General features: G+C 40.9%; 1 protein-coding gene across 1 annotated transcript in view; it reads left to right on the top strand.

Moving 5' to 3' along the window:
* The window catches only part of LOC146812627 (uncharacterized), a 463,433-nt gene that overhangs the window by 80,906 nt on the left and 367,002 nt on the right, over window positions 1-15,525 (top strand). The window contains exon 4 of the mRNA XM_085619712.1: window positions 4,217-4,301. Coding sequence (XP_085475838.1) covers window positions 4,217-4,301 — 85 coding nt within the window. The remainder of the gene's footprint in view (window positions 1-4,216; window positions 4,302-15,525) is intronic.

The following is a 15,525-nucleotide window of genomic DNA, read 5'->3' on the forward strand; positions in this document are numbered from 1 at the left end:
CCTATAAAGTTAGTTGAACCAACCACGTCCTGTACATAATGCTCTAGCCATTAAATACTGCTTTAAGTCACGATTCATTCTCTCCACAACAGAATTACCCTTGGGTCTATGTGGAGAAGAAAAATGCACTTGCACTACTATGGACTTAATCAAATCACGGTACACTTTAGAAGTGAATCCTGAACCTTGGTCCGAGTGAAATGCGTAACGGGCATATGTAGCGATAAAGACTTGCTAGTCTTGAATAACAGTTTGAATGTTGGCCAAGCGGTGTGGGCAAACCCAAAGGAATCCATAACAAGAATGCACTGTAACCAAAATATATTTGAACCCAGTGTATGAAATCAATAGGCCACAATGATCTGCGTAAGAGCAGATAAAAGGCTGGTTATAAATAAAAAGATGTCTGTGGTGGACGAGACACAGTGGAACTTGTGACATTGATCAACAAATCAAAAGTTAAAATATATTTTCTAGTCTGTTGGTATAAAACTTGCCACCAATAAAGTTGCTTTAAGAGAGAAATAGTGGCAGCCAGTCCAGCTGTGCCATTTAAGTGCATTAACAGCATGCAAGATCTTTATCATAGTCTCAGAGCTTGTTACTGCTACTATTTTAGATGTGGTAACTGCAGATTTTGCTGGATCAGGCAGAGTGTTCCCTATGCCGTGTGTTCCAACAAGTTGATGACTTTCTGTAAGTACAATATGAGTTTCTTGGCAACCTATCCTGTAGATCAGCCGCTTTGACCCAAGGCAAGTTATTCTTTGTGCTACCCTTGGAATCCTTAAAACGTTTTATCTCCAAAAATGTATGTCATTAAAAGGCAGTACATAGTAATACAAATCACACATAATAAGGGAGGGCACTTCAGGGTCCATATTTTCAAGAGCCAAGAATAACACTTTTATTTCAGACAACTGGGCAGTATAGTCCCCAAGGGACTGAGTGTGATTAGTTTGTGGGTGAAAAATGCCAACTGACATAGTGCCAATACCGATAGCACATGTTGCAGAATTCTGCTGCTTAAAACCTATAGCAGGTTGAGCAGGACCATCCGTGTAAATGGTTTGTGCATTGATCAAGAGGCAAAACTGAAGATGGCAGTGGATAAAGACATTCATAATGCAAAAGTTCTTGATTTTGCAAAAACGGGTCAAAGACGATGTCTACATCCGTGGCTATTAAGGACGTAGCCCATTGTATCCATCGGGAATGGAGGACCTTTGCATTAGGGAAACTTAATTTTGTGATGGCCTCAAAACTGGCAGAGGAAAAACAACAATGCGTTTATCTTGAGCAAATGCTGTTCTTTCCGGATGGCCATCTGTACAGCAGTTAGAATTTTTTCAGTAGAAGTAAAATGCATTTCTGCAGAGTAATATAGATGCAATTTCTATACAATGTGTACCGTTTCACCTTCATTAAAGGTTACATATGTAAATTCAATTCCACTCTGTAATACCGAGATGACGGAGATAGTGTTGATAACATATGTATGTAGGCTATGTTTCATGCAATTCTGATTGTGAAAACATGTTGCGATGTGTTCTGATGCCCAATAGGATGTGGAAAAATCATGACATACGAAGGCATAAAGCCCTTAAATGCATTTTGCATAATCAGGCATGTATGTCCTGCCAAAATGCAAAAATTCCATAAGCGACTTAATTTTTTGTAAGTATGCATGGAGGCTGCAATTCAACACAATTTTCAAGAAAATGAAGGGCAACACTTTTCCCCTCATTTTTAAGTTCATATCCTAAGAAAAGGACACAGAGACAAGCTATATAAGGTTTTTTTAAATCACAAAATTATGAGATCCACTCTTGCTAATTGGGGGTTCAATACATTATCTGTAAGATAGATATCATCAGCTTAGTCAAATGCATCGGGCCGATCTAAAGGAGAATCAACGCCATGCATGCCTCAAAGACTCCCAGGGTGTTCTTATAGAACATAGGAATACGGGTGTAGCGCCTCTGAAAACTGAGGTCGCGAAGTGCTGACCAGGAGCCAAATTGTGACAGAAAAAACACATTGGAAATGTCCAATGTGGTTTTGTATTTCTTTCGGATGACATTAATCTGCATCGTACTACGGGTATTTTAGAAATGTAAATATGTGAGTATGACTATTCAAATGTCTATAATCTAAGGCTATATGATTGGAGCGACGAAGTTTCAATGCAGGAAAAAGAGTATTATTCATTTGAGAGACTGTGTTCTGAAACTCCCTGGTACTCAAGGTGGGAAAGGATTTCTTTTACCGTAGCTTTAGCATCATATTTAATAGGATACTGTGGCTGAATTTGAGGTGTGGACCATATAGGAATAGCATGGGAAGGGGAATCCTTACCCCCAACCTGTGTGATTAAGATAAAGAGCTGGGGTCAAGGCAAGGGTCTTTTCAGAAACCTATGCAAATTAGACTTTGTCTGGGATGAGGTGTGAGAAAGAAGGGAGAATAACATTCTCACCTTGGGGACAAGCATGAACAAAAGGTGGGGGGCCAATCAACCTCTGCCAATAGAATATCATAAGAAGTCAAGTTGTCCCAAAAATCGATGTAATGGTGCGTTGAATGTCCCACACCAATTTGGATTTCCACTTGATAGGCTGTTTGGAGGAGCTACGTGAGTGTCAGCTGTTTCAACTATAATGAAGGCACTAGTTGCTTCTGTTACCAGAAACTGGTCTGCTGTACTATGGTGACCTCAGCCGCACTATAGAGGATGGTAACCTCCTGTTCAGGAGGAAGGCTCTCAGTCTGTGGAATATTTAGCTGTCAATGCTGCAACTTTTTCTAGAAAGGGGCTTTATATGGAAATGGCCTATCCTTAATATCTTCACTTCAGACTAGGGTTCTCTTTTTTCAGTTGCCAGGACTCTCCTTGTCTGACATCAGATTGCCCTCCTCTATTGTGCTGTTGGTCAGATGATTCCTGAAAGGCACAAGGAGAATAGTTTTCAGGAATCGGATAACTATCAATATTCTTGATATTAGTGTGATCACGAAAATCGTAACATCTCTTTGAGGACTCAGTACCTCCATGTCATCTTGTTTTATTGTTGCTTGGGTTTTATCCCATGATTTATTAGAGAAGTCGAGGGCTAGCTTAGTGTCCTTATCAGAAGTAGGCTTACCAAGAGGTGGTACAGCATGTCTGGTTCCCAAACTAGGAAACAACCATTACAACTCGGGCATTACATCCTCATGATTTTCCAATGCATTTTTTACAACGTAGATGCCATTACAGTGCATGCCATTACAGCGCATTTTATGTTTAGTCTAATAGTTTAAGTTTTTATATTGGAATAATGTTAAAGATTGGTGTGTTAATTTGTTTTTGGTTGACTTTTGTTTTAAAAAATTAATTTTAAATATATAATAAATGGCTGTGAGGGAAATGGGGGTTTTGGGTGGGTGAGTGTGGAATACTCCGGTTTTAAATTTAATACCTGGGTATTAATTTCTGTTTTTATTTTTTTAGTTAAAAAAAGCTAAATAAACTCTTTGGGGATGAGCACACCTAAACTGTGGTACAGGATGTGTGGGACATTGGATTATTGAGAGGAGTACTGAATTAATATTCAGGAAATAATTTTAATACCTTTGTAATGTATTTACTTTTTTAAATATTTGTATTTGTTTACAAATTAGAAATAATTACTCTTGGGTGTATAACACCCACCCTCTGGCACTGGATGTGAGGTTAATATGGGCTTTGGGGGGAGGGAATGTATTAATACTCTGGTATTAATTAAATTACTTGATTTCATTTATTCTAACACATTTGTTAATATTAAAGTTGTATTTTTTTTTAAATCCCAAATATTCTTGAATGTGTACCACCCACCCTCTGGCATGGGATGTGTCTGAAATGGTGGGGGGGGGGGTTTGGGTTGGGAAGTGTATTAATACTCTGGTATTAATTTTAATAATGGACTATAAATTTAAAATCAGTTAATAAATTATCCATTAAAAATGTTTAGCTTGGAGAGATGTAATACCTATTTAATATTTAAATAAACTGTAAATAAAAAGCACACATTTAGATGAGGGAAAATACAATTAAATCATTTTTGTTAAGAGTATACCTATATAGAACTGTTTATTTAAAAAACAGATAGAGAACAATTTGTAAAAGTACTTTCCTACACTTTTCCATTGAGTTCAATGGGAGAAATTTTCCTTTTTCCCTTTTTACTTTAAGGTTTCACATATGCGGTTGTGCATCTGTTTCTGCAGTCGATGGAGCATTGCAATCCAGATCATAAGCAAGGAAGAGCTGTGGTCAGGTAAGTCAAATAAAATTAAACCGATTATGGGTGACATACTTTATTGTAAGGGGAGAGGAGGGAAGTAGTTAAATGCATTTTAGTAGTAAGACATATGTTTTGAATATTTTTAGCAATATTCCATTGCCTGCCGTTGTAGGCCTATGTCGGGTTGACTTGTTTTGTTTTATGTTTTATTTGAAAAATAGAATTTTTTTTAAACCAAAATGAGAAAAAAAACTCTTAAAAAAAAAAAAATATATATATATATATTGAATCATGTAATTTAAAGCTTAGTATGTGGTATTTATGGCACTAAAAACATGTGGAAGTAAGAACAAAATGGATGCCCTAGCCCTAGATGGACTTGGATATTGGTGACATTTTGAATTTGTTTCCTTGATGTTTTTTTCAAACAAAGATTTTGACTATGTGCTCCATTGGTTCTTTGGATTCTGATAGATTGCTTTGAAGGGTATGGATGGTATACTATCGTCTGGACAGTGCATTTGACAAACTGATTTGTTGCATTTTTTTTAAACAATTTGTTTTGTGCTCTTTTTTGTTGGGGCTTTGTGTTTTTTAGACTACAGTAACTTTTCAAACAGTTGTTTTGTTGGAAAAAAAATGGCTATGCCAATATGTATTGTCTTTGTTAGTTTACGTTGGGATTTGGATACCTTCATGGAATATGGATTTGTTACTTTGAATTATTGAAGCGCTCAAGAATGTTGATGGTGTGGTTGTTAATTAATCACCAAGAGTTGAAGAAAAGACAACTTCAGGTAAGAAGCCCAACATTCCTTTAATTAAAAAAATAATTTATAAACTGCCAAACTAATTTGTTGTAAAAAATACAAAACTGGCAAGTAAGATAGAATAGGTGTTTAATCTTTGGTATAAATATAGTATGTGTGCAATGTTGTCTAGGCAGTCTTGACGCCACCATCAACAAAAATTATTGAATTCGACCCAATAGCTGCTCTGACATTTCTTTTGTACTTTTTGAAAAATGTGGGTTCAGACTACCTATCAATGATTGCGCTATTCTCATATCTTGGAAACTTTGCTCCTTCTTCAAAATGTCTAAGAATTAATTAAAGTGTTGGTGAGGTTTTCCAACTGATCTGTTGAAGGAGTTGTCATCCCGCTATTACAATATTAGTCTTTGCATCTCCCTCTAGGCAGGTCATGTTACAATTTCTCCATTCTACAGGGACGATTGGCGTCCTCCTGCTACCCAATCTGTTTAGATGGCCAATCCATGTGTCCTCAAAGTAATTTAGTAAGGTTGCCAATTTGTTATTGTTTGTTATAAAATACTTAGATTCAGTAATTGATTTGTAGAACTTATCCGCACTGTCAGGAGGTACAAAGCATAATGCTGTTAGTGTCTTTAATTCATACTGTAGCTTACTGTCTGAAATGTCATCCTCCAGTAAGGATGTATTTTGGATTTTCTCCAATAGGCCTGTGAAAATAAATATCCTTATTTGTTGATCTGGATATAATTTATTAGTTTGAATCATGGGTAAATCACAATAAATTAACAATTTTCTTGGCCTTTTATTGAGTGTTTTAGATTTCACCACTGTTACAAATTCAATGTATGTTGAGGTTTACTTTTCAGGGAGTAAACTGTATACTAAAGGAACTGTAGTGTTATTGATATTGGCATGAATGGTGGATATTTGGTTGAATGGATGTGATGTGGATTTAAAGGTCCCATCCATCATCCAAACATCAATATTCTAGAACTGGGGTATTATATATTGTGGGTGATTTGCCAGTTTTTTTTCTTCGTAAAATTCTGCCAAGATTAGGAATTGTAGGCCTAGAAATTGCTATATACATAGAAATGTGCTGGAATACCTCCCTCAAAACTAAGCCACTGGGTTCATTGGAGTTGGATGCCAACGTTTTTATTTGCTGTATGTTCTCTCTAACCTCAATCTACATTGCAGAGTTGTTATGTTCGGTGGTTTTTTCATCAATGTCCCCATGAGTACCTGCTCTGCCCGTGCAATGGACACAACTCCAATGATTCCATGGCTCAGTCTCTCCTTACAATAAAGATAGCCACCATACTTTAGCTGTTGATTGCCTCTCATTGATGTAGGTTTCCTCTCTTCCCGTTGCCATATTGCATTTGTCTGAAAAACATGGTAGGAATAGTAATTTAGTTGTAGTGTTTACAAATAGAAATCTATTAGTTAAAAGCTGTAAAGAAATTATTTGATTATTATTTCTTGACTGCCTATTGACTTTTCTAAGAATATGTTCTTTATTTTGTTTCTGGACTCTGACTTTGCTAGTTCTGGCTTTGCTGACTATGATTTTGCACTGTGATTTGTAGTTGGCGCTTATAAAAAGAAAAAACGGGTTTTGAAAATTCTTAATGTCTGTGTTTTTACATTTGTAAGTTTCTCTAGTGGTTTTGTGGTCTAGGTATTTTTCAGAAGATATCGTGGAGATTGATTAATCCCTTTATAGGGGTGTTTGGGCCTGTTAGGAAAAGTTGACATAAATAGCGATATTTGAAATTGTTATCTAAACTACAACCTTTTTTGCAAAACATTTTTTGCTTTTTTTTTTTTTTTTTTTTTTTTTTTTTTTTTTTTTTTTTTTAGCTGGTTTTGATGGATTTGAGTCCAGATGATTTTGTTTGGTCCTTTTTGATGGGTACATTGGAAGTAGTGTGAAAAAACATGATTCTGTCTATTTTACTGTAAATGCATTACTTTTTATGGCCTGCAACTGAAAAACACTTTCCCTTGGGCCAGCACCTGGTGGAGTTGCCCCCCACCCCTGACCATCATTTTCCCCGAGGTAAAGGTTTTGGGGCACATTTATCTAGCCTGCATTTTGCAATTCACAAATAGCAAATTTTACCGATTCGCTATTTGGGAATTACAAAATGCTATGCTAGTAGGAATGGCAAAAAATGCAATTCCTTTATATTAGCACTGTGAACATGAAAATCATTATTTTACACTTGCAGTACACACGGTATACAGAATGCTACAAAATGTGAAAAATGTTTTACAATAAAATGGTGCTTCCAAAATAGTTTGAGTTCCCTCCCAGATAAGGTGGCAGAGGGCTGCCACCTGGAAACAAAAGTAGAGCCTTTTAGATGGCCATCACACTTAATCTTTCCTTCTGCATAGCCCCCTTTCACTCCACTTGTGATAACGTTAGTGCTGGTTGTGACTTTCAAATAGAGTTCAGCACTCCCAGTGGCCTCACTGTTAGGGCGAATGACTGGGGACAGGATGAGACCCACCATATGCTGTGCCTGCTCAGTTTGGCCCATTGTCTTATTGCACAAGACCATGAGCCAGCTGTTCTCTATACCGGATTAGAGCAAGCTCCGATCTTCGCTCTAAGGTTACAGCAGCCTTTAAGATCAAGCTCCAGTGGCCAAACTGACCCAGTAAAATGTAATTGTTTTTATCTGCCTCTAAAAATAACAGCCCCCCCAGCTGGCCTTTGCCCCAGGCCCCTCGTGAAAAGCCTGATAGACTCCTTGAGCAACTGCCCATGCCTTATTACCTCTGGCGCACTTGAAGCTTTAGCAATGTCCGAATTCAAACTGCAAATTCAAAATCTACATGACAAGCCACAGCAAGGAGGCTGGTGTTGCCCTTTGAGAGGCATGGATATGTACTACCATCTACTCTTTATTTGGTTATATTATTCTAGCTCTTGACTTCTTGCATTACAAGGCAGTCGGATGTGTGGCCTCCGCATTACTACTTCCTGCGGTGATGGTTTGTTTTACTTGGTAGGGTGGTGGGGTGTTGGTTCCTGGCCTGCTAGACCTGCCATCTTTATAATGGTTCTCCACAACATTTGGTCTTGAAGCATTCTGTTTGTCTGCTTTCTTTTTGGCTTGCACTTTTTTTGGCGGCTACGTTTTTGGCTTGCCCAGTTTTTTGTATGTGTGTTTTTGGCAGCTGTGCTTTTGGCTCGCACTATTTTTGGGTGCCCTGTTTATGGCTGCTGTTTTTTTGGCTGCTGTGTTTTTGGCTTGCTCTGCTTTTGACAGCTTTTTATTGTGAATTTCTTTTGATCGTGCTATTCCCACTAACTATACAACAGTTTTAATAACAGAAAACTGCTGTTATGTCTGAGTTAAGCCTGTCTGCTCAAACGGTCTTGTATATATTGGTTTATTTGTTGAAAAACAAAATGCATAAAAATATTTATTTAATGAACTTTTTTTAGTTAAATATCCTAGGAGAATTGTGATCCCATCTGACCAGGTGTTGGGCATCTTTAAGCCACTTTAAGACACACATTTGTAAGGATTCTGGGTAAGGACTTTGGTATGATTCATGTGTATTTGTTTCATCGTATGGATAATAAACTCTGAGAAAATGTTGCTAAAAAATCCCTATAATGTATTGCCAAAGTGTTCCAAAAAGTTGCTAAGATGATAGTGAATAGAGCGACAGAAGTAGCCTGCAAAGGGAGGCTAAGGAACTGATATGAGATCTCATTCCCTGACGGTAGTCTAAAAGTTAAGATGACTTGAGCATCTGCTCATGCCTTAGTTCCTCTTGTGAACTTGAAGCCTCAGCAATGTCAGAACTGGTACGGTAATTTCAAAAGGTACATGACAAGCCAATGCAAGGTGGCTGATTATAGTTTTTGAGAGGCATAGACACCTATCCCTACCTACCCGTTGTTTTGGTTTTGTTATGATAGTTCTAGACTTTTTAAATTCCAGGGTAGTCAGATGCATTGCTCCTTCATTACTACCAGCTGTGATGGCTTCTTTCTTTTAAGGGTGTGGGAGTTGGCTATTTGCCTGTTAGATCTAACATCTTTGGCATTGTTCTCCCCCAACTTATTGCCTTTAAACCTCCTGTTTGGGGCTGCTGAGTCTGTGGTGGCTGAGTATCAATCAGCACTTGTTAAGCTCAAGTACTCACCGTTGGAGTCTCAAGGTGCTTTGGGCCGCAGTTCCTGCTGAGGTACAGTCGAAGAGCCAGGTCTTGAGACCCTTCCTGAATTGGGCCAGCGACTGGGATAGCTTGGGGTGGGTAGGCAGGGTGTTCCAGGTTTTGGTGGTGATGCAGAAAAAGGATCTTCCTCTCGTCATATTCTTGAAGATCTGAGGGACTGTGGAAAGGGCCAGTTGAGTGGAGTTGTCTGGTGGGTACATAGAATGAGAGGCGGTGGTTCAGGTATGCTGGTCCAGCTTCGTGTAGGGCTTTGTCAGTATGTGTGAGGAGCTGAAATATGACTGTTTTGTTGACTGGGAGCCAGTGGAGTTCTCGCAGGTATTGGGAGATCTGGCTGCAGTGGGGGGTGTTGAGGACCAGTGTGGCTGCGGTGTTCTGTATGTTCCTGAGGATTTTCTGGGTGCCGCCTGTGTAGAATGTGCTGCCGTAGTCAAGTCTGCTGCTGAGTGCGTGAGTGACTGTCCTTCTGGCCTCAGTGGGGATCCATCTAAAGGTATTTTTAAACAGGTGAAGGTTGTGGAAGCATGATCAGCAAGCGGCGTTTATCTAGTGGCTCATTGTGGTCGAAGAGTCCGATATGATGCCTAGGTTTTGTGCGTGGTCTGTGGGTGCGGGGTTTTCTAAAGCGGCTGGCCACCAGGAGTCTTCCCAAGCAGAGGTATTTGGCCCTGGGATGAGGACTTCAGTCTTTCCGAGCTGAGCTTGAGACAGCTCTTTCTCATCCATGTGGTGACTGCATTCATCCCGTCGTGGAAGTTGTTTCTAGTGATTGTGGGCTCGTTGTTGAGGAAGAGGATCAGTTGGGTGTCATTGGCATAGTAGACTATGTTCAGTATGTGGTTCTTAGCGGAACAGTGGTAGTCTGACTCGCTGTGTTCTACCCATGAGGACGGAACTGATCCAATTCTGAGGTTTTCTTGCGGATGCTGGTGTTGTGGACTCTAATGCTTGGGGTGCAGTGGGAGACCGTGTCAAAGGTAGCTGAGGGGTCCAGGACGATGAGGGCTGCTGTTCTCAGTCGAGGAGGGAGCAGATTTCATCGGTGGCAGCAAGGAGGGTGGTTTAAGTGCTGTGGTTGCTTCGGAAGCCTAATTGAGGAGTCCAGGATGTCGTTGTTTTCTATGAACTCAGAGAGTTGTGTGTTGATGGCCTTCTCAGTGACCTTGCCTGGGAAGGGGAGCAGGCAGATGGGTCTGAAACTCTTGAGTTCTGTCAGGTTGGTGGATAGTTTCTTCAGTAGGGGGTTTATCTCGACATGCTTGCGGTCATCTGGGAAGGCGGCGGTCTCGATGGAGCAGTTGATGGTGTGGCGTAGTTCAGTATCGATGGTGGTTGAGTGTCTGGCAGCTCTGTGTGGCGGCTCACTTTCTGTGAGCTTACTATCTGGCGGCTCACTTTTTGCGATCTCACTATTATTAATCTCACTTTTTAGTGGCTCACTTTTTGCTGGCTCTTTCTAGTGTGGTGAATTTCTTTTGATAGACATCTTAATGCTATTGTTGCCACTAACTAAACCACTAATATTTTAATCCGAATGCTATCCTGGCTCAGAGTTGCCTGCCAGAGCTCATTGGTTTATGTGTTGCCTAAATATCATATTTATTTAAAGATATTTGTTTAGTCCCATCGGGTTAGAGAATGGTGTTCTCGTCTGAACTTAGAACTCCTCATTGACAACCTTAAACACCCCCAATTCCCATGGCAAATGATTTTTACGGTGGGGAAATAATATTGAATAGTGTTATGCAAACCAAAGGTTTGTGGGTGACTGTGATTCGGTGTCGGTGTCCGATGCTTAAAATACACTGAATAAAAAAAATCTAAAAAAAAAATTAACTAAAAATTCACAATGATACTTCATTTTTCTCAAACAAAACCTGATTTGACAAAACTTATTCAGATAATGCCTATCTAAACTAATGTGATGGGTGTGCTTATGTCTCCAGAGAAACTGACAATCTGTGGTTGCACTCAAATATAACAAGAAGAAACAAAACAGTGACAAGTCCAGCTTTGAAAAGGGCCTTCTACTATGCAGCAACATGTTTTGCAGGTTTTTAGTAACCTTTGAACCTTTTGTGTATTTAAAAAAAAAAAAAAAAAGTTTTGTTAAAATGAGATTGTTTTGGAAGATTAACAGTGAGGCAAATTATGCACATCTACAACTATGCTAAAATTGTAGCAGCCATGCAATCGCATATTTCCAGTAGTCCTGGGTATAATGGCTGTATGGCATGGGCTGCAACTTTAATGCTAGGCATCTGACGAGAACCATATTTATTTCTTGAGATGGTGACTGCTTGGTTTTTTACAGCTGTATAGAACTGGAGGTTGCTGAAGATCATTAATTATAATTAAAACCGACCTTACAATTTATCATTAATGATTTTAAATGGTATAAGTAGGATGCTTTCTTTAATTCGGTGGGGGGGGGGGGGTGGGGTGGTCCCTTAATCTTCTTTCGTACTGTTTTTCTAAAGTTTTTTTTTAACATTTTGAAAACAGATGCTTATATTTGAGCAAAGACTTACTCCTGGTTATATTATTTTACTTCTGTTAACTTCAGTCATGTTTCGGGGGGGGGGGCTAGAGGACCTTGAAAGTCGGAGCATTGGGTGGGTTGGGTCAAAGATGTGGCTAAAAACTAAATATTCTGTAAGTTTTTAAGTCTAACTGTTTGGTAGGTACATATAAAATAATGGGACGTTTAAATGAAAAATAAACCAATATCAAAAGTTGTTGGTGGGAAATGCACTTTAGTATATTATGAAATAACTATTAGTCAATGTACTGAAGAGGTCTGTGTGTAACCAGGGAGCCACGGAATTAAATCTTGGATGGTGCATTGAGGAATAGCGACTTGTGTATTTTTAATGCTACAAGGTCACAGTCTGTGACAAAGTGTTGCAGGGATTCTACTCAGGAGCATAACTTTACTTGGGAACATCAAACCTTGGCATATAGGGACTGAGGCACCATACCATCGCTGTATTTATGAGTCCAACTAGTTATAGTGCCTCACTTGCTATCCTAAACTTACCAGAGAAGTGAATTTGCAACCGATAACATAACACTCTCGACCCACTCTGGGATCTCGGTAAAAGGACTCACCCTTTCGCTCTAACCTGCTATTTTCCACAAAAAAGATAAATGAGACACAAAGGAAGTTTAGATCATTTATTTAAAATGTCGTGCTCTAAAATGGAGTATTTGTGCCACTATTAGAAAAGAAATGCAGACTAAAAACCCAGTATAAACCATATACCAATAAATGCCCACATGTTATAAGACAAGAGTAGCCTAAATCCCATCCTCTTCTACTGAAGCTAAACCATTATATGTTAAATGTCTTTAGGATTTGTGGCGGACCACATACCTTAGCATACACAGACATTTTACATCTCGGTTGATGCAGTGCTCTGATCTCAAATTTAAATCCATGTGTATTTTGGACCACTCTGCTCCTCCACATGACAAGACATATGTGCTCATAAACAGCTGCCTTCTCGTGTTCGATCTAGGTGCTAGTGCCTGACCGAAGAAAATAAAAAGGGGCATTGTTTGACCTTGTCTATGGTGTGCTGACTAAATCCAAGGACAGAACATGAAAACCTAGGCAGGTTCTGTCCGCAAATACAATGTGCCACAAAAGCAAGCGTGTTTAATATAGTACTGTGTGCAAAGAAAAATGCGGCCTACGGCATGCACAATTAGGGCAACATAGGGAAAACTACAATGGGGCCATACAGGAAACGCACAACATCCTCCCTTTGGCCAGGATAATGGCACAAAAGAGAATACCAAATGGAATATATAAATATTGTTAGAAAGTAAACCTACTGAAAGCCTAGGTATAAGAATGGCATGGGATGAAAATTGAAGAAAGTGTCAATTTGGAAGAATAATCAAATTGTGGTGTTTCGGAGGAATCCATCGTGCTGCTCATCAATTCAAAGGCCAATGACTCTATAAAGGAGTCTGACTCCGTGTGCAATGTTTGGTGCATTTCCCAAGCTGTGACCTCCAAGGAACAAACCTGATCAGTGGTCTCAGCCGATGCTGAGACAGTTGCAGGGCAACCCGCATCCGTGTTAGTGGAGCCTACATCCAGTGGTCCATGTGCCAATGCACATGTTTCTCTAAGTCTATGGCTCAAACTTTGCATTGTAAAGAAATGCAATCCCAGGGATTAGTTCTGAAAATGGGTTGCTAAGGGACTCCTCAACAGTCTAAATACCATGGTCGCAGGAATGTGCAAAGCCAGGCAAATTTCCAGTTCCTATTCAAAGTGGCACCATATACAATGGGTTTCACAGAGGTAAACCAGGCTGGTCAAAGCGTTAAGGACAAATAAAGATCCGGATATTGGAATAGTAAGATTCCAAAGATCTGAAGCATACGCTCATGGTATTGTGGAAGCTGTGCTAGTTCAATGAGTGCCTGCAAAAGGAACATCCACTGCGTAGAAGTGGGACCAGGAGGGGAATGCCAAACATGAGGAATAACAGCAACGGGAATCCCCTGAATACACTAGAAACAACGGAGTGGATAAAAGCTGGAAATACTCCAAAAACAGTCTGAAAAGAAGTAACGAGGCCAGAGCCTTCAACTTTAAAAAAGTGGGTGAGGCCTGTCATACTAGACACATTAAATATATGATGCTCTAATTCTCTGAAGTGCAGAGGAAGGTTTGTATTTAACAATGACTGTATTTCACTGGAAGTTCTAGCCACCTGCAATTTGAAGGTCTTGCCGGCAGATGTGGGCACTAATTTCTGTTGGAACAATAATGCTTTGAGTCTGTTCAGCTTGTTGAAATATGTCTTCAAAGTTAGCTCGTTGTGGTCTTCAATTCTATCTACTATTCCATGTGGAGGGGGGAAAAGACTTTGTTGCAACAAGTGACTAACTGGGAAACTTACATAAAATGAGACTCCAGCCTGTACTCCACAACAGTCTTGATCGCTCAGCATGAGGTAACTACCATTCGAAAGTACTGTTATGATGGTGGGCGCTAGAGGGCGCACGGCAAGATGACTGTGCCTTAGTGCATCTCTGCCGGCCAAACTCACTAACCGTCCATTATCCTGCGCTACATCTGCCATCCGACGACTAATTTTGGTGAGGGACGTTGCATTGTCCCTGTGAGCATCACAAGAGGCGCTCTGCTGCAAACCCACCTGGTGAGCCATGAATTGCTCCTACTCCCTCTGAGGACTGGCGGCCAACATGGTGGCTCGCTGCGATGCTGAAGGCCCGGTTTCGAGGAGCTGACTGCGGCTGGATCTGTTGATACCGGGCGATCGATCCTCAGCCAGGCACAGCTCCCTCCAGGTACCAGGACAGACGGCGGGGGCTGCATAGCAGACCCAGTAAGAGGAGCGGCGAATGCCCCCGCCTTGAACGGTGCTTGCTGGCTTCCGTGTTCAGCTTCGTTGGCAGATCAAGGGAGCGGCAGCCGGCAGGCCACTGATGGGCCTCCGTGACACCAGATAGGTGCGTGCACTCTGGGAATGTACCTGGGTGAGCCTGCCAGGCCGTAAGTGATCAGGCAGGCTTTTTGGACACTGCAGGGAGGCCGGCGCCCTTTGTCGATGGCTGAGGCCGTGCAACACCGACTGCTACCCGTCGTGGTGCTGAGGGAGGGCTCCAGTAATAACGCAGGCTGTACAGCAGTGTACTGCACCTTAAAGTGATTTCCCCCCCCCCCCCCCCGGGCCGGATACCCTGCTTGTGTATAAACATGCGCATGGGGCAGAGTGAGCTGGACATTACAGGGGCCACTCCCTGGGACTGTGGTACAACATTGGGCTGCGTGGGCCACGTACGGTGACTCACATTCCTAAGGGGCAATCCTCAATTGGCATGTGGCGCTGGAGGGGTATATCCCGTAAGGCAACATAGAGGCTGCCCTGGGCAGGGTCCTGGGTGGATTTGAGTTAGAGTGAGGAGTCTGGAGCCCGCGCCCATATTGGATCACAAATGTTTGTGAAAGTGATCTGCCTCACTGCGCGCTTGGGCCCGATTCTTTGTTGGACTGAGTACCTGTGCTAATTGCTAGCATGTGCATTGTTGGTGTTGGCTGTGGTGCGCACTGGTTTCTATCATGGGCAAAACTGACAAGAATCAGCCCCACCTTAAGTTTGAGGCTCGCAAGTCAGGCAAAAAGCGAAGGGGCGCCAATTCAGACTCCCTCGACGTTAAAGGCCACACTTCTCGCCATGCAGGGGAGCCTGCAATCCATAAACTGTAAAATTGATGCCCTGGACCTT

Source organism: Triturus cristatus, chromosome 7 (genome assembly GCF_964204655.1).
Source record: "Triturus cristatus chromosome 7, aTriCri1.1, whole genome shotgun sequence".
NCBI classification, from domain to species: Eukaryota; Metazoa; Chordata; class Amphibia; order Caudata; family Salamandridae; genus Triturus; species Triturus cristatus.